The 17,782-nt window shown below is 50.5% G+C and overlaps 1 protein-coding gene across 4 annotated transcripts; it reads right to left on the reverse strand.

The window, feature by feature from the left end:
• Positions 1 to 326: 326 nt before the first annotated feature.
• Trafd1 (TRAF-type zinc finger domain containing 1) lies at positions 327 to 15,285 on the reverse strand. 4 transcript variants are annotated; one of them, XM_028855646.2, is made up of 13 exons: positions 15,181 to 15,277; positions 14,318 to 14,414; positions 13,595 to 13,652; positions 8,341 to 8,476; positions 8,210 to 8,263; positions 7,229 to 7,634; positions 6,476 to 6,682; positions 4,162 to 4,238; positions 3,176 to 3,406; positions 2,379 to 2,499; positions 1,577 to 1,913; positions 1,115 to 1,187; positions 327 to 986 (listed from the first exon to the last, which is right to left on the reverse strand). In XM_028855646.2, exons 3-13 carry the CDS (start codon positions 13,639 to 13,641, stop codon positions 927 to 929), a joined length of 1,749 nt encoding a protein of 582 aa, XP_028711479.1. In that variant the 5' UTR covers positions 13,642 to 13,652; positions 14,318 to 14,414; positions 15,181 to 15,277; the 3' UTR covers positions 327 to 926. The 4 variants fall into 4 exon arrangements, with proteins under 4 accessions (XP_028711479.1, XP_037054567.1, XP_028711478.1 ...); XM_037198672.1 differs by lacking the exon at positions 14,318 to 14,414 and having other exon boundaries at positions 1,589 to 1,913; positions 15,181 to 15,285; XM_028855645.2 differs by lacking the exon at positions 14,318 to 14,414 and having other exon boundaries at positions 15,181 to 15,285.
• Between the last annotated feature and the right edge of the window lie 2,497 nt (positions 15,286 to 17,782).

Genomic DNA, 17,782 nt, shown 5'->3' on the forward strand with positions numbered 1-17,782 from the left:
CGTCCTACCACAGCTGCAGTGAAGCTCTTGAGTTCCCTCCAAAGGGCAAATTTTGGAGGAAACTGTCAGCACTTAAGGTGAGGGCAGGCAGGCAGAAGAGTCAAGAGTTTGAGGTCAACCTGGTCTACATGAGACCGTCTTAGGGAGAAAAAAAAGAACATGACCCCTTGATTCTGGGCACTCTGAGAAGGAACCCATGCTGACCTGACAAAGAGCCCAATCCCTCAACTGTGCCTGCAGTCTTCCTACAAGTTCAAAGCCAGCCTAGGCTATATAATGAGACTGCATACTCCACCATCTCTGTAGAAAGAACCACAAGCCTCAGCTGAGCTCTGAATACAAACTTTATTTCTATTACAAGGAAATAGATAATTAGAACAGTAAAATAAAAAGGGGAGGGAGAGGCATAAAGGCAGGCGTGGCCCTGGTGGGGGCATCGAGAACAAAACAGTACACTCCCATCAGGAACAGAGGGTGGTGACCCACAAGTACCAAGGTGGCCTCTAGTCCATGGACCTGTAGCTCAACTTGTTTCTAACATGCTGTAAACCCAAGCTTAGGCCCACACAGGGATAGAACTGCTTCACTGGTAACTCTGAGGTTCCCAGAACCCTCCTCTCTGTCCACCAGGACCACAAAGCACCAAGAAGCAGTGATGATGGTATGTCTGTCTCAGGATGGAGCCCTTAGGGGCCCAGAGGGCCACAGATGCACTCATCTCACTGCTGCCCAAGAGGAGCAGCAGGGCCTCCTAGCTAGCCCCCCTCACACCCAAACACCCACAGCACAATCGCAAAGACACAAAACGGCCCTAACCTGGGAAAATTAAAGTCTGGAGTCTCTTGATGAGCCTGAGGGGCAGTTGGACACTGCACCAGCCCATGCTGCTCTTGATAGGGTGGGCGGTAAGGGCCCCATGGTCCTCACTACTCCTCCTCTTCCTCCTCCTCTGCATCCCCTGCCCCCTGCTGCTTCGGAGGCTTTGCCTGTTGAATCACAAAAGGAAAGACTAAGCAGAGAAAGAATTCCCAGCCAGCTCTCCTCACAAGAAGCCACTGACAACCCTCCAGCCCTGTCTGCATGGCCCTGAGCCTAACGTTCGGGCTCCAGTTACCTTTGGAGCTCTGCTGTGGTAGCCGGCAGCTGCAGGGGCGACCCGAGAGCTCCGACCACCTCCGCTCCTCCCACTGCAGAAAAAGATGATGTGGGAACTCAGAGGACGGGACAGCACAGCAAACCCTCCCCTCCCTGTGCACAGCAGATGTGATGGCAACACAGGCAAAATCCAGACTCCTCAGTGAAGTGGGGGACCAGACAGAGCCCGAGCTGAGCAAGCACGTGGACCACGATGGGCCAGTGTGAGCAGACCTTTTTAACTCACTGCATTAATTAGTCTGTGTGTGTGCAGTGGATGTGGAGGTCAGAGGACAACTCTGTGGACCTGGTTTGCCTGCGGTGGGGTCTGAGGACCAAACTTAAGTCCTCAGGCTTTTACCCACCGAGCCATCTCGCCAGCCCGACTGCCTGCCCATGCTCTCTCCAGCCACAGTCGGCTCCACGCTGGGGTGCCCCTTACCTGGCTCCATACCTCCCAGGGGGCCCATGAGGAAAAGAGGGCGCAAGGTTTTCTGGATAGAGATTTCGAATCGAGTGGATCACTGGAGCATGCCCAGAGGCTGCAGGCCCATTCTGGCTGCCCCGACTCCGCCCTCGGATGTCCTGGCTGTCTGAGTTGTTAAGCTTCAGCACACGAGGAGGGCTAGGCTGGCACTCAGATCCGGGGCCTGATGCGGAGTTCAACACTGGGTTACAGGTAGTCATGTTGTTCATGGTTCTGCTGGGAGACAGTGAGTAGGTGGAGCCTTTTGCTGCTTCCTGTTTGACATCATCCATGTAGCCTGAAGCCAGGTCTCCTGGAAAGAGAGGCAGCACTGGCTTAGAGGAAAGGCTACTCTAGCTGTTAGCGCTGGATCGGGGCAGACAACAGACAACTGCTTCCCACGAACAACCCCACAGGAGACAGATACTCTCTCCCCACTCTGCGTGCCGACTTCCCCATCCTAACTGAGCAGCAAATGGAGCCAGCAGACTCTGAAAAGTAGTTTGCAGTTGGCTTTGTGGTGGGAAGTTTCAGAAACAGTTCACGTGCCCAGTCAGAAGACAGCAAGGCAGTCAGGAGCCACAGCTCACCTCAGCACTGTGACTCACACCTGTCTCTGAATCCGTAACCCTAGAAAATCTGTACTTAGGACAGCTAGGGGTCATGTGGGGACCCTCATGCAAGCCAACCAGTGGTGCAGGTTAGCCTCCTGGAGATGAGAAGTGGGAAGCAGGCCCTAGCCAGCAGTGCTGTGGCCTAACTCAGTCCCAGATGATACCCTGGTGTTTGACCCGCCTCCTGGGCAGCTCTGGTGAAGTGTCTTCAGGCTGGGAATCCTGGGTAGGGATGCTCTCCATAGCATGGTGGTTTGCTGTGGCTGGGCGTTGGTCACATTGGTCCTAAACAAAAAGAAAATCAAGTGAGGACTTAGGATGTTGAGAGAGAAGAGCAACAGCAGGTGGGGTGATCGTGTACACCCACTGAGAACCATTAGAAATCTGGAGACTAAGAGGAGGCCAGACCCTAGGAACAGACGGCCAGCATGGGCTCTCGAAGCTCTGGGCAGGTGAAGCAAGGGCTGGTGTTGAGAGGTCAGGAAAGTACTCCGGCTGCAGTGGTGGGTTATTCCAGTCTCTCCTAGGTGATGAAGAGCAAAGAACCAAAGGAGGCCTGCACTGGTGGCTCTTCATAAAAACTGTGACTGAGGAGGAAAAAAGTATTTCCCATGAACAACCTGGCTTCCAGACTGGAAACCTGGAAAGGACTCTGGAGTATGTAGTATAGCGCCCTTCCTTCCAGATGCTCCCACGCAGAGTACAGAGCCAGGCCACCACATGGCAAAGCCAGAGCTGGAGCCCAGGGCTCATGGACACAACTCTCAAACAGCACGACAGGAGAGCCTGCCTGTCCAAAGCAGATGCCTCTGCTGTCAGGGAGACCTCCCTCAGCCCTCTGCCCAAATGCAGTCTCCAGTGCAGACGCACGGGCTCTGAGGACAGGCTGCGGCTGGAGGACATCAACCATACTCCCAGATGACCCACATGGAGACCAGAGGGCGCCTCCAGGGACGCTCACCTGATGATGGAACAACACCTCCTCTTCCAGCTGCACCCCACAGAACTCACAGGGGATGATAATGCTGTCTTCCACAGCAGCTGCACTGTTCAGGCCCATTAGAGTGTCTAACTGGTTACTTGTTGCCTGTTGTAGAAAGTTCTGGAAGATGACACCAGGATCCTCAACCCCCCTGAGGGAAGAGCTGCCAGTATTGAGTGAACGTAAGGCATGTGAAGGGTTGCAGCTTGTCTGTCATTCAAAACACATGTTAAAAAATAAAAAAAAAAAAAAAAAGGTTAAGGAAAAATTACATTGCTAAAACATTTTCTCCAAGAAAGTACTTCAACCCCGAGTTTGGAGCTGGAGAGGCCAGAGAGCACCACAGCACCTCCACGTTCTGCAGTTCCCTACTGCACCCCACCATCACACACCACCCATGACCACACGACAGAACAAAGGGCAAACACTAGATGTATTCAAAGTGTTCAACACCACTTCTAAGAGCAGGATACGTCCCATTACCCAAAGCTGAGACTACGTGGCAGCTTATAAATGCTGGACTAAGCCGGGCAGTGGTGGCGCACGCCTTTAATCCCAGCACTCGGGAGGCAGAGGCAGGTGGATCTTTGTGAGTTCGAGGCCAGCCTGGGCTACCAAGTGAGTTCCAGGAAAGGCGCAAAGCTACACAGAGAAACCCTGTCTCGAAAAACCAAAAAAAAAAAAAAAAAAAAAAAAAAAGCTGGACTAGGCCTCGGTGCACAGACCAAGTACCAGGAAAACATGGCTCCTGATAACCAGGCTCGGGGCTATGTGTCCACGGTCCCAGCTACTAGGGACGCTGAAGCAGAAAGGTCAGGTGAGTCTAAGGGGATGAGGCTGAGTGCTGCAGCCATGTGGTGAAAACAGACCTCACCACAGGCACCGCACTCAGTAAGGCCTCCTGTGGCTTGTCACACTGACCACAGCCTGCTCCTGCCCGTCTGATGCTGTCACGTAACACACACCTGATGGTCGATGAGCAGGTCTTCCGGGTACAGCTCCTCACAGAACTCACAGGGCAGCAGGGTCTCGTCAGCTGCACCTGGGGCCACAGGAACAAGAACTGCGGTCAACCCCTTCACCCGTAGAGGATCTGACACACAAGTCTGACTTGGGCCAGGTGGGGTGCTGGACTACCTTGAAAAGGACACGGAATAAATTCCAATCTGGTTCAAGGGGAGGTTACACAGGAAAAGGAAGTTCTCGAAAGTTTGAGAATGACCGTTTGGAAACAGGACACTTTTTAAAAGAAAAGAAACAACTAGGTAAAGACGGAATGAGCTTAACATAATGAAGGAAGAACCCCTTAAAGGGCCATCAAGCACAGACTTCTTGTCAATGTTTTGTTTGGTTGGTTGGTTTGGGTTTTGGTTTTTCCAAGACAGCCCTGGCTGTCCTGTAACTCACTCTATAGCCCAGGCTGACCTCAAACTCTCCGAGATTGGCCTGCCTCTGCCTTGTGAGTGCCAGGATTAAAGGCGCCATCACACCTGGCTGTTTGCGTGTTTGTTTATTTTCCTTGCTGCAGATTTTTGCTACCAAGCAGGATCCTAGCACGATGGCACACCTTATAAAGCCTTATATATCCTTGGGAGGATCAGGCAAGGTAGTAAATTCAAGGGTAGCCTGGGCTACAGAGACAGCTTATCTCAAAAAAAAAAAAAAAAGTGAAGAGGATGTAGACAGATCCTGACAGAACTGTATCCAGACACTAGACCTGAAAGAATGTTCTGCAGACAGCTACCATGGACTTTTCAAAACTACCAATGTGGCCTGGAATGGCACACACCCCTAATCCCAGCACTCAAAGGCAGAGACAAGCAGCTCTCTGTGATTTCTAGGCCAGCCAAGACTGCATAGAGAGACCTTGTCTCCAAAATAATAATAATAATAATAATAATAATAATAATAAAAAACCAAACCAAAAGTGCCAATGCATAAAAACTTGGAACAACAAAAAGTGCTAAGGAACAGTATATAAGAATGAGAGCCATGGCCGGGCAGTGGTGACACACGCCTTTGATCCCAGCACTCGGGAGGTGGAGGCAGGCAGATCTCTGTGAGTTCAGGCAGCCTGGGCTACAAAGTGAGTTTCTGAACAACCAGACATTCAGAGAGAAACTGTCTCAAAAAAAATAAATAAATAAAGTGAGAAATTTTTTTGACATCTGTCTTGTTTACACAGTGCTCTTGTGAAGAAATACATGCCAGAGTATTTAAGCACAGAATGTCCTGTGTCTGTTACCTTTAAAGAGCTCAGGGGGAATATGTGTCAAGGTAAGTGTGGAGAAAGAAAACAGAACACAGATGAGCCTGTGGGATTCACTGCACTGTTCTCGGAACAGTTCAGAACAGGGGCGTGAAGGTGTGTGGTAAAAACAACGTGAAGTCTATCTCTTTAAATACTTCTATTTTCAGCTGGTGGGGGTGGCGCACACCTTTAATCCCATCACTTGGGAGGCGGAGGCAGGCAGAGGATCTCTGAGAGTGTGAGGCCAGCCCGGTCTATAGATCGAGTTCCAGGACAAGAGCTACACAGAGAAACCCTGTCTTGAAAAACTTAAAAAAAAAAACCTGTATTTTTGAGATAGGTTCTTTTTTTTTTTTTTTTTTTTTGGTTTTTCGAAACAGGGTTTCTCTGTGTAGCTTTGCACCTTTCCTGGAACTCACTCTGTAGTCCAGGCTGGCCTCGAACTCACAGAGATCCGCCTGCCTCTGCCTCCCGAGTGCTGGGATTAAAGGTGTGCGCCACCACCGCCCAGCTGAGATAGGTTCTTACAATACAGCCATGGCTTGAAACTCACAGGGATCCACCTCCACCTCCCAGGTACTGGGATTAAAGGTGTGTTGTCAATACACCTTTATTTATTTTAAATTTTCGTGGGTAGTGGGAGGTGGCACAATCACACCAAGGGGGCCCACGTGTTGTCAAAGGCAACTCTGGGCTTGGCTCCAGACCGAGGCCTGCTGGGCTTGGCAGCAAGTGCCTCTGCCTACTGAGCCGTCTCCAGCCCACAGGAGCTCGAGCGTAAGATGGACAAACACTGTGGTGACGGCCGGAAAGCCCGCTCAGTGTTTCAGGACACTGCTGCTCTCGCAGGGGACCTGGGTTCTCTTCCTGGCACCTGAATGGTGTCTCACAACCACTGTAGCTCCAGTCCTAGGTACTTCCAGCCTCCCGAGGCACTGAATGCGCACAGTACACATGCATACAAACAAGCAGATCACTCAAAAAAATAACAGGGAAGTGTAGAGTCTATGTAAAATAAGCAAACTTACCCTTTTGGTCACCCAGAGAAGAGGGCCCACCACGTGCTGGACCAGCCTCTGGCCCAGCCCCCCAGAAGCCCTGTCCCGCCATGCTGGAGGCCTGTCCCTCGTTCTGCAGACTCAGGGCCAACATGAAGTCCAAATGTGCACTATTCTCCCCACTCTCTTTTGGGGACTGCCGGCTTCGGTTCCTCTCCTGCCTCTCTTGTTCTTCAACTGGGAAGGAAACAGCTCATTAGCACATCAGCCACTGCCACCACCCAGGCCTGACAACCTGTCAGGGTTAACAGGGCCTGCCCACCCCACCAGCGACCCGAGCCCTCTGCCTTCAGGGGCCTCTGAACCTGACATCCGCCATGAAACAACACCCCATTAGGAGCATAAACAAATGACTAGTCAGCACTATCACTCAACGGTCACTAAGACAGGCGGCTGCTGCCCACTGCTCACATCTGATCTGCACTATGATTACGCAGTCAGGCTGCCTAGACAACCTGGGCCGACCCTTCCCTGTTCACAACCTGAGGGCATGCTGCAAGTGCCTGGGGACTAAGGACAAGGCCAGGCCTCTCACCACCAGTCCTAACAGCAACGGCATCCCACAGGGTTCATCATCCCTGCTGTACAGGCAAGTCACCTCCTCCCCAGTGTCACAGTGACCGTCATGTTTCTAGCATCAAGATCTGCTGGCTCCAAGTCCTGTTGCCCTTTAGTGCGAGAACCGTGGCCCCATTCCCACCTCCCAGGCTAAGCACCACTCACACAGATTATTCTCAAGTGGGAAATGGGCTGCCATGTTCCTCTGGCTGACAGTCCCACTGTAGAAAGGGTCCGTCTCAAAGGCTCTCAGGGGCCTTCCCGGGAGTCTCATGGGAGGGTCCAGGGCCTCAATTTGTTGGAGGAGCTGGGATGCAATCCACATTCCATCCTGACTCCACGGCTCATCGTAGGCGTCAGGAGGGATGGCCGCCTCATTTCTCTTCTCCTCCTCCACCCTCCCACAGACTTGAGGGTGAGTCTTCAGCTCCTTCACCAGCACATTGCGCCCACAGCTGCCACACAGCTCTGTCCGGGCGCCGCAGTAATCCTCATGCTCCTTCAGCTTGAGAACAGAAAGCTCCAGATCACAGTGCTGGCAGACGGCGAGCCGCAGAGGACACTCGGTCTCCTGCAAGGCAAGGCGGGAAGGGCTTATTATACACAGAGAGGTTGGGGTTCAGCACAGGGCAAGAAAGCCAAGTATCTGCTCAGTCCTCTCCAACCCTGGCTGGGATGCTATGCTTTCTAAGAACTGTGAGCTGCAAGGAAAGGCACTTGCCACCAGAGCTGACAGCCTGAGTTTGAGGTCCAGGATCTACACGGTGGAGGAAGAACTGACTCCCACAAGTTACCCTGACCTCCACATGTGCACTGTGGCACACAGACAGCACACACACACACTAACTAAAAATAATTAAAAGGGATGAGTCACGGACTTGGTTTCTTATGTCCCAGAAGGCAGCAGTAGGTAAACCCCACTGGACAGACAGATTTGGTTCCCAAGGGGAAAGGACAAAGTTCCAAACAGAGGGAGTACAAGAGCTAGGTAGTCCCATCTGGCCGGAGCCAGCCAAAGCTTCAACGGGCCTTGAGCCTGGGTCTGCACAGGGCTGGTGGAGACAGACTATCTACGGGCTCTCTTGCTGCACGCCGCTCTGGTCTGAGCGGGCCTGGCCCGGAAGTCCCTCCTTCCCAGGCACTAACCGTGTGCTGCTTGAACTGCCTCTTCTCCAGCTTCTTGTTACATTTACACGTCACCTAGGATACAAAGAGTCAGTCAAGTGGCTCTGGAACAGCATGCTTTCCCAGTGCACATCTGGGGGAGGGCGGTTCACCTGACAGTGCTCTGTGGCCATGTGGACGTCCATGTCAGATTTGGGGAACGGCTCCTTGCAGACAGGGCACACACCAATGTTCCTTTGACAGTGGATTTCATGGATGGTAAAATTAAACACAGGAATTTCCTTTTTGCTACAGAAAGAAGCCAAAGAAAAAGACAAGTGTTACTAACTGATCCATGACTTTTCTCACACAGTGCTATCACCTCTTATAGGTCTTTGTCGCCACTAACATTCTGGTTTTGTGTTTGTCTTTTCACATAGGATCTCATGTAGCCCAGGCTGGCCTCAAGTCACTATGTGGGAAAGACCTTGGCCTTCCTTTCTCTACCTCCCAAAGGTGAGACTATGGATGTGGACCACCATGTCCTGCTTGTTTTGTGAGACAAGTTCTCACACTGGCACACAGACTGTCCTCAGCTTCGTAGCAGTCTTCCTGCCCTAGCTCACTGGTGTTGGAATGGAGGTATGAACTGGCTAACAATTTTTATTTCTGTTTGTTTGCTTATTTGCTACTATTTTACTTTTGAGACAGGCTCTTGCTATTGTAGCTCTGGTTGGTCCGGACCTCGTTCCCCAGCCTCTCAGGTTTGGACAGCCTTTGAATCCTCATACTCCCAAGTCCTGGACTATTAGATACCATAAGAAAAGAGGTAACCACAAAAATTTCAGGGGCTGGTGAGATGGCTCAGTGAACCAAAGTACTTGTTGCCAAGCCTAACAACCTAAATTTGATCCTGAGGATCCACATGGTAGGTGGACAGAGAACTGATTCCCTTGACCTTCACTTGCACAGGGTGACATGCATGTGCATGTGTGCACATACACACAATAAAAACATAAAACGTAATAGATACTACATCGGAAAAAAGTACTTTAAATCACAACCCACTTTTCTACTAACTGCCTAGTTGTGTCCAATGCAGCTTCAATGCCGAAGAATACCTTATCCATCTATCATCTATCTGTATACCTAACATATCTATCATCTGTCTACCTAACATCTATATATCTATCATCTATATATCTATCATCTATATATCTATCTATCATCTATCCATCTATCATCTATCTATCTATCTATCATCTAATCAATCTATCAATCAATCAATCATCTATTGATCTATCTATCTACTATTTTTGGTCTTTCAAGACAGGGTTTCTCTGTGTGGCCCTGGCTGTCCTGGAACTTACTTTGTAGATCAGGCTGGCCTAGAACTCATCTGTTTGCTGGGATCATGTGGAATGACAGAAAGACAGATATGATGGCACACAACATGGGAGCCAGACAGGTGGATGTGAGTTCGAGGCCTGCCTGGTCTACAGAGTGAGATCCAAGACAGGCACCAAAACTACACAGAGAAACCCTGTCTCGGGGGGAAAAAACAAAAACAAAAAAACTAAGGGGGAGAAAAACCAGAGAGATGACAGAGAAAACTCCAAAGACCAACTGTTTTTTGTTTGTTCGGTTTTTTTCTTTTTTTGTGAAACAGGGTCTATGTAGACCAGGTTGGCCACATGCCTCTGCCTTCCATGTGCTAGAATCAAAGGTATGTGCCACTATGCCTGGCTAAAGACCACCATGGTTTCATTTTAGATATATTTAGTTTGTGTATATGAGTGCTATGCCTGCATGTATGTATGTGTTCCATGTATACGCCTGGTGCCCACAGAAGCCAGAAGAGGTCATCGGCTCCCCTGGAACTGGAGTTACAGCTTGTGAGCCACAATATGGGAACTGAGCCTAGGTCCTCTGTAAGAGCACTATTAATCACTAAACCATCTATCCAGCCCAAAACTAACTTTTTTTTTTTCTTTCCAAGACAGGGTTTCTCTGTGTAACAGCTCCAGCTGGAACTTGCTCTGTAGATCAGGCTGAACTTGAACTCACAGAGATCCTCCTACCTCTACCCCTAGAGTCCGTCCTGGGATTAAAGGCATGTGTTTTTTATTTGAAATCCAACTGTTTAAAAAAGATTTAGTTTCATAATTTTTTTTTAAGATTTATTAATTATGTGTACAGTATTCTGCTTTCATGTGTCCCTGCAGGCCAGAAGAGGGCACCAGATCTCATTACAAGTGGTTGTGAGCCACCATGTGGTTGCTGGGAATTAAACTCAGGACCTCTGGAAGAACAGTCGGTGCTCTTAACCTCTGAGCCACCTCTCCAGCCCTCCCAAGTTTCATAATTTTTTACATGCATGTATGCATGGGTATGTGTACATGAAGGCAGGTGTCCATTTAGGCCAGAGGCATCTGACTCCCTTAGAATAGGTGATTGTGAGCCACCAGATGTTGGTGCTGAGAACTGAACTCAGGTCTTAACCACTGAGCCATCTCTCCAGCATCCCCAGACCAGCTTTCAAAGCCTGCAATGCAAACAGTTCCTCAGGCCAGCCAGCAGGCATGGGCTAGTCAGTCCTCCATGCTAAGCTGCTTTCTCCTTCAGGTGCTCTGCTCTGGGTAACCTTGTTTTCACCAGATTCTCCCTTGTGCTGTTTGAACTCCCTTAGCACAGTTATTTATACACCGTCCCAGGCCTTAGACTCCTCCAAAGTAGAACAGACTGAAAATCAGGATGTCTCAGCCAAATGTCATTTTGCTTCTCAAGTCACATTTTCTTATTTTATCCACGCCAAAGATGATGGAGCCCCTGACTTACACAGACACACAGATGATGCTTGGAGAGTGGGAAGTGGCAGGCAGGGAGCACCAGCGCCCTTTACCCCTGAGGGCAGGGCCAGCAGCCAGGGCTCTGCTCGAGCTCTCCTCCACCTCTTAGTGGGCAGAGTGCTTGCTGAGCCAACACAACCCCCGAGTTTAGGTTCCCAGGCACACGTAAAAGCCGGGGGTCATGGCAGAGTCAGGCAGGTTTGGGGCTTGTGACCAGCCAGTCTTGCTGAAATGGCAAGACACCCGCTACACATGTACACACGCGCACACACAAAGAACACAAAGTTCCTTCTTCTTCAGTGGTTTTCAGGAAGAGATTGGTGAAGAGGCTGGAAGGACGGCTCAGAGGATAAGAGCTCTCTCACTGCTCTTGCAGAGGACCCAGGGTCAGTTCCCAGCACTACAGGGTGGCTCCCCACCACCTCTAACTCCAGCCTCAGGGGATCCAGCGCCCTCTTCTGGTCACCACAGACATGAGGCACACATGGTGCACAGACATGCGTGCAGACAAACCACTCACACATAAAAACAAACCTTGAGAGAGTGTATCAGTGGAGCCAGGGATAGCGATGCATGCCCATGACCCCAGCACGCAGGAGGCTGAGGCACGAAGGTCATGACTAGGCTACAAACCAAATTTAAAGCTAGTCTGGAGCTACACAGCAAAACAAACCTTATCTCAAAGGAAGAGGGAAAATTCTGGAGAAAGCCACACCGGGAACCAGCTCCTCTCACCTACCTGCCCAGCTCTCATCCCAGCAGGCAGTGGCCCCATGGTGGAAATCGAGAACCGAGTCCTGCCAGATGTTCTCTGACCACGGATATGCAGCAGCACTCACATACCCCATACTCACATACAAACACTTTTAAGTTTCTCTTTCAATACTTGGGTTAAAAAACATGAAAATACTAAGCTTAGCATTCAAGACTGTGCTGCACAGACCTGCCCAGCAGTCCTGTAACCATGACGTGATAACAATCGAACATGGCAACCTTAGGAGTCTGGTCCCTGCCACCATGCTAGCATGTGCCCCAGATTTAATCCCCTGCACTGAAAGGGGTGGGGGGAAGGGGGTGGTGGTGGTAAAGAGGCATGGTGGCATGTGCTGCTCCCAAGAAGCCCTGGGTTTACTCCCCAGTAACGGAAGAGTTAATACCGTAGCTATGAACGGTAGCTCACACTTCGGAATCCAGTGCTTGGAAAGTAAAGATAGAAAGACGGTCTGGGGTTGAGGTCATCTTTGACTGTTGAGTTTGAAACTAGCTTGAGCTACATGAACCATCTCAAAAAGAAAAACCCAGCACGTGACTCATACCTGTCATCCCGGAGCTCTAGAGGCTACACATTCAATCCCAGGCCAGCCTGGACTACACAGCAAGACCCTGTCTCCAAACACCCCCACAGAAAGAAAAGGAAAAGTTCATCTTGAGCTGCTCAGCTAACTTTCCTGTCACCACACTGACAGCCAGTTCACAAAGACGACAGACAGCCTCTGAGGCCACGGAGGGAAATCACTCCTTCCATCACACTGGCAGAGAGGCAGGTGGATCTCTGAGTTTAAGGCCATCTTGGTCTACAAAGAGTTCCGGGCCAGCCAGTGAGACTCTGTCTCAAAAAAAAAAAAAAAAAATCATACTTTTGGGGACAGATGAAAAAATCAGTTCACTTCTTGTATGTGAATAAAGGCTGCAGGAGCTGAAGGAGGCTCAGTGGCAGAGCTTGTCTACAAGGCACAAGGCTACATACAATCCCTACCACTGCCTAACCCCACCTCCCAAAAAGGCGAAGATCCAAACCAATCCACTGGTTAGTGGTTTGTTTTTCTGCTTGCTTTGTTTTTTGAGCAGGGTCTCCCTATATAGTACACTGTAGCCCAGGCTGGCCTCATCCTCACAAAGATCTCCCTGCCTCTGCCTCCGGAGTGCTGGGATCAAGGTGTGCACCACCACACCTAACTTTTATTTCTTTTGAGCCGGGTGGTGTTGGTGGAACACATCTTTAATCCAGCACTCAGGAGGTAGAGGCAGGCCGATCTCTGTGAGTTTGAGGCCAGCCTGGTCTACAGAGTGAGTTCCAGGACAGGCACCAAAGCTACACAGGGAAACCTTGTCTCAAAAAACATAAAAAGAAAAAAAATGTATTTATTTTATTCTATGTATGGGTGTTTTGCCTGCATGCATGTCTGTACAAATACACTGTGTCTGGAGTTTCTGATGGTTGTGAGCCATCACTGGGCACTGGAAACTGAACCTGGGTCCTCTGGAAGAGTATTAGAGGTTAGAGGCAGTGCTCTAACCATTTGGCCATCTCTCCAGGTCTAGTCCTATCTTGCTAAGTCATTCATGAAAGGCAAGCCAGAGCCCCAAGTCCCAGCCTGATCCATTTCAATCCTCATTCTACCCAGAGACACCTTCCTGTCAAATTCTAAACAAGCAATTTACCCAAGTGGTTAAAAAGCTCCAGTTGCAATGACTGACACAGGTCACATGTATGGCCAGTCATAACCGGGAAAGAAAACACCCAAGTCTTTACAGAGCTGGCACGGCCTCATGGCAACCTTTGGATTCCATGTCTTACCAGTTGTCACACAGCCGAGCAGCCTGGTCATCTGGAAACTCGGCCATCTTGGCTCTTCCTGAAAAATGCAAAGGAAGAGATGTCACTTTCTGTTTCGTTTCTGCTTTAGGGATGGCATGCAAAAGAAGAGAAATTTAGGGGCATTCCTTTGCACTGCTTTTTAAATTTCCAATTTAAAAAAATAATTAGACTTACAAAATGTTGCAAAAAAAAAAAAGCTTAAAATACAAAGAACTGCCTTATGCCCTTCACCCAACTGCAGTAAAAGTTAACATTCTTAAGTCCTACTACTAGTTTAAAAAATAACTGTAACGAATTTACAGGCTTCATTCAAATGCCAGTGAGACCACCAATCAATCCCCTTTTCTGGTTCAGTTTCAACCCTGGAACACATAAAGTTCTCAGATGTTGCTCCTCAATCCGATTTGAAAGTGCTCTAGTTTTTCCTCACTCACAGCTTATTCAGCTAATTAGTACCTTAACCAGAGCTTGCTAGCTACGAGCAGTTACTGGTAGTTTCTAGCTACTGGCTAGTTATTTTGTAGAAAATCCTTCTGTCTGGGTCCGTCTGATATTTTCTTGGGACTAAATTCATGCTATACGCTTTTGGCAAGAGTATCACTGACGTGATGAGCCTCGGCTGGGGCTCAGGTGGTACAGGGCCCCCTGTGTTCCCTGACCAGCCATAAAACTGGGCATGATGGTACATGCCTATAATCTTACCCCTGGGGATACGGAGGCAGAAGAATCAGAAGTTCAAAACCCTCTTGGCGACATGGTAAGTTAGTAAGTTCAAGGCCAACCTGGGATGCATTAGACCCTATTTAAAAAAAAAAAAAAAAACTACCAAAAAAAAAGAAAGAAAAAAGAAAGCAGCAGAGAGCTCATGTTGGTACATCCTATCAAAAGGAACAGGATGACCAGTAATGCTGCCTACTTAACTGAGCTGGGACCTACCATGTTTGTTTGGGTTTTGTTTTGTTTTGTTTTTTTCTGTCAAGTTTGAAGCCCTCCCACCCGGGCACGCCAGGCAAAGGCGGGCCGTCCGTTCCAGCCCTTTCTCTCGCTCCCGGTACAGAGGGCGAAGCGCTGGCTGGCAACGGCAGCGCCAATGTTTACATCTCTCCTTCTCTCCCATGACACAGAAATAGATTTAGGTGACGGACTGCTAACCCGGCGCCAGGCTGATCTGGGCACCGTCAGGCCACCTGCCACTCCCGGTGCCCAGGCCACCGCCACTATCTAACCAATTCAAGAGTCCAATGTGGCAGCGTCCGGAAATCAAGCCAATCACACTGGGTAACCCAAGGCGAGTGTCCAGGGGAAAAGCTCGCAGACAAAGCGGGCTGCGGGGCGGACGGACCTCCAGCGACGGCGGGGACGCCTCTGCGGGCGGAAGGCCCCGGGGAGGCGGAGGCAGGCCGGGCCCCACGCCACGGCGGCGCCTCGGGGAGCGGCCGCTCGGCTCTCCGCGGGCCGCAGCGGTTGGAGCCAGCCCGGCCTCCGCCTCCGCCTCCCGCCGCGAGCCTCGGCCTCCGCCGCCTTCGCCACCCGCCCCGCCCCGCCCCGCCGCCGCCCACGTTCACCTCGGAGCCCAGCGGGAACGCCGCCGCCACAGCCGCCTCGGCCGCCCCGCGCCAACAACGGCCTAGCGGCCCGGCCGCTACCCACCGTCGCCGAGGGTCGGTGCCCATTGGGCGGCCGAGGGGCAAGGCCGGACGCCCATTGGACGGCAGCACTGCCGCTCCCTCTGGCCCGCCTCCTCACCCCCCATTGGCTCACGGTGCCCAGGGGGCGTGGCCTTCAGGTCCCGCCTCCCTCACATCTGAAAGCGGAGGCCTTTGCAGACGCAGGCACTGATTGCCTGAATAACACTCGGCAAACCCTCCCGTTGTGCCCAGTAAGGCGGTGGGTGGCGTTTGTGCTTTGTCAAGGGCCGTCAATACCCGCTCGCCATCCTTGTCGTTAACACTTCCTCGTGCCAGGCCTCTTGGAGGCACCGGAGACGCCGATGTGACCGCCAAAGTCTCCTCCAGGCCTTGGTGGAGCGCCTCACCTGAGCACCTTACCCCTAATGGACAGAAGGGGAAAATTCTAAGTCTAAGAGCACACTTAACCTATGTGGCTGCAGAGATGGCTCCGCGGTTAAGAGCACTTGCTGCTCTATTAGAGGACCTGAGTTCGGGTCTCAGCACCCACAACAGGTGGTTCACAACTTTATGTCCAGCTCCAGGATATCCGCAGCTTCTGTGCTGCGCGCGCGCGCGCGCGCACACACACACACACACACACACACACACACACACACACACACACACGAGAAGTTGTTTTTTTTTTTTTTAATGTAAAAGAGAAAAGCAGAGCACAGAGGCACACACCTTTAATCCTAGCACTCTGGCCCCAACTGCCTGTGTGCCAGCCTTAAACTCAATGTTCTCCTGCCTTTGTTTCCCAAGTCCTGGGGTTGCAGGCTTGCGCTACCTCACCCAGCTAATTGCCATATTTTTTTTTTTTTTTTTTTTAAATTTTCTCTCAAATATTTGAAATTAGAATTGTGGGCTCACTGTTGGCTCTGCTGCTGTGGTTACCCATGTTTCTGTTTTTTAACTGACAAACTGTTTCCGAAAGTGACGGCACCCGTTAAGATTCCCATCGGGAGCGGAGGAAAGTTCCAGATGCCCCACATGTTTCCCAACGTGATATAAATACATTCGGAAGAAATAAACAAGAGAATGGCAGTCCTGTCTCCTGGAAACAACTCAGTATCCTCCCTGGGAAAGTGACTCAGAGGCTCCTTTGAATTTGGAGTTTACAGGGGAAAGAAAGGACAGCCCAGGCGGATGAGGAATAATGTAGGAATGCTGAGTACCTCAGGTTCAGCTTAACCCTTTAGGTTTGTTTATAATTAAAGTTTGGGGCTCAATGTGGTGGTGAACACATTTAATCCCAGCACTAGAGAGGCTGAGGCAGGAAGATCTCTGTGCATTCTAGGCTAGCCTGGTCTACAGAGACCCTATGTCTCAAAAAAAAAAAAAAAAAAAAAAAAAAAAAAAAAAAGCCGGGCGGTGGTGGCGCACGCCTTTAATCCCAGCACTCGGGAGGCAGAGCCAGGCGGATCTCTGTGAGTTCGAGGCCAGCTTGGGCTACCAAGTGAGCTCCAGGAAAGGCGCAAAGCTACGCAGAGAAACCCTGTCTCGAAAAAACAAAAAAAAAAAAAAAAAAAAAAAAAAAAAAACTCAGCCTAGTGGTTCCCACCTTGTTCCCAGCACTCGGGAAGCAGAGGCAGGTGGATCTCAAGGAGTTTCAGGACAGCCAGGGCTATATAGAGAGACTTTGTCTAAAACAAAGACATGAACGGAGAAGGGGGCTAGCGGAGAAAAGGAAAGAGATCAGAAGAAGGGGGGTTGGAAGAGAGTGTAAGTGGGAGTGAACATGATCAATCACATGTGAAAATGTTAAATTAGTATTTGGTCTCGGGTGGCCCTCTGTGTCCAGATTAACTGCATCTGAATGTCGTAGCCTAAACATCTCTCTGGCTCTGCCAGCTTCAGCACTGACTGTGTGGAATTTGGATAAAGCCCCAGGGGAGGTGGTGCCCTTCCCTTCTCAGCCCAGCCAGGCTTCAGGCTCCGCCAGGCTGAGGGAAGGAGCGCCCTGTCCGAGCCAAGGCTGTCACTGCTCCCACCCACCCCCCTGGTGCTACCACCCACCCCCAACCCCCACCTCAGATCAAGGCTCTCCCCGACAGGAAGCTTGAGCTTCTGCTCCCTGAGCCTGCCCCTACCCTTCCCTCCCTCTGACTTTGCAGCAGCTGCGGAGATTTGCAGACCCCTGGCCCGATGCCCAGCTGGGACTGGAGCTGACTTTGGAAGAGTCTCCATACTCGCTGAGTTATAGCAAGGTGCTCGAGGAATTTAACTCCAGTTTCTTCTAGTTAATGGTTTTGTGTTTGCTGCTTCATGATAGACATTAAAAGTTACCCAATTTGTTTTGTTTTCAAGACAGGGTTCCTCTGTGTAGTTCTGGCTGTCCTGGAACTCACTCTGTCGACCAGGCTGGCCTTGAACTCAGAGATCCGTCTGCCTCTGCCTCCCGAGTGCTGGGCACCACCACCTCCTGGGAACAAATTTGTTTTCTTTCACGACTGGATCTCACTGTGTAACCCTAGCTGCCCTGAAACTCCCTGTA

Source organism: Peromyscus leucopus, chromosome 23, assembly GCF_004664715.2.
Source record: "Peromyscus leucopus breed LL Stock chromosome 23, UCI_PerLeu_2.1, whole genome shotgun sequence".
In the NCBI taxonomy this organism is placed as follows: Eukaryota; Metazoa; Chordata; class Mammalia; order Rodentia; family Cricetidae; genus Peromyscus; species Peromyscus leucopus.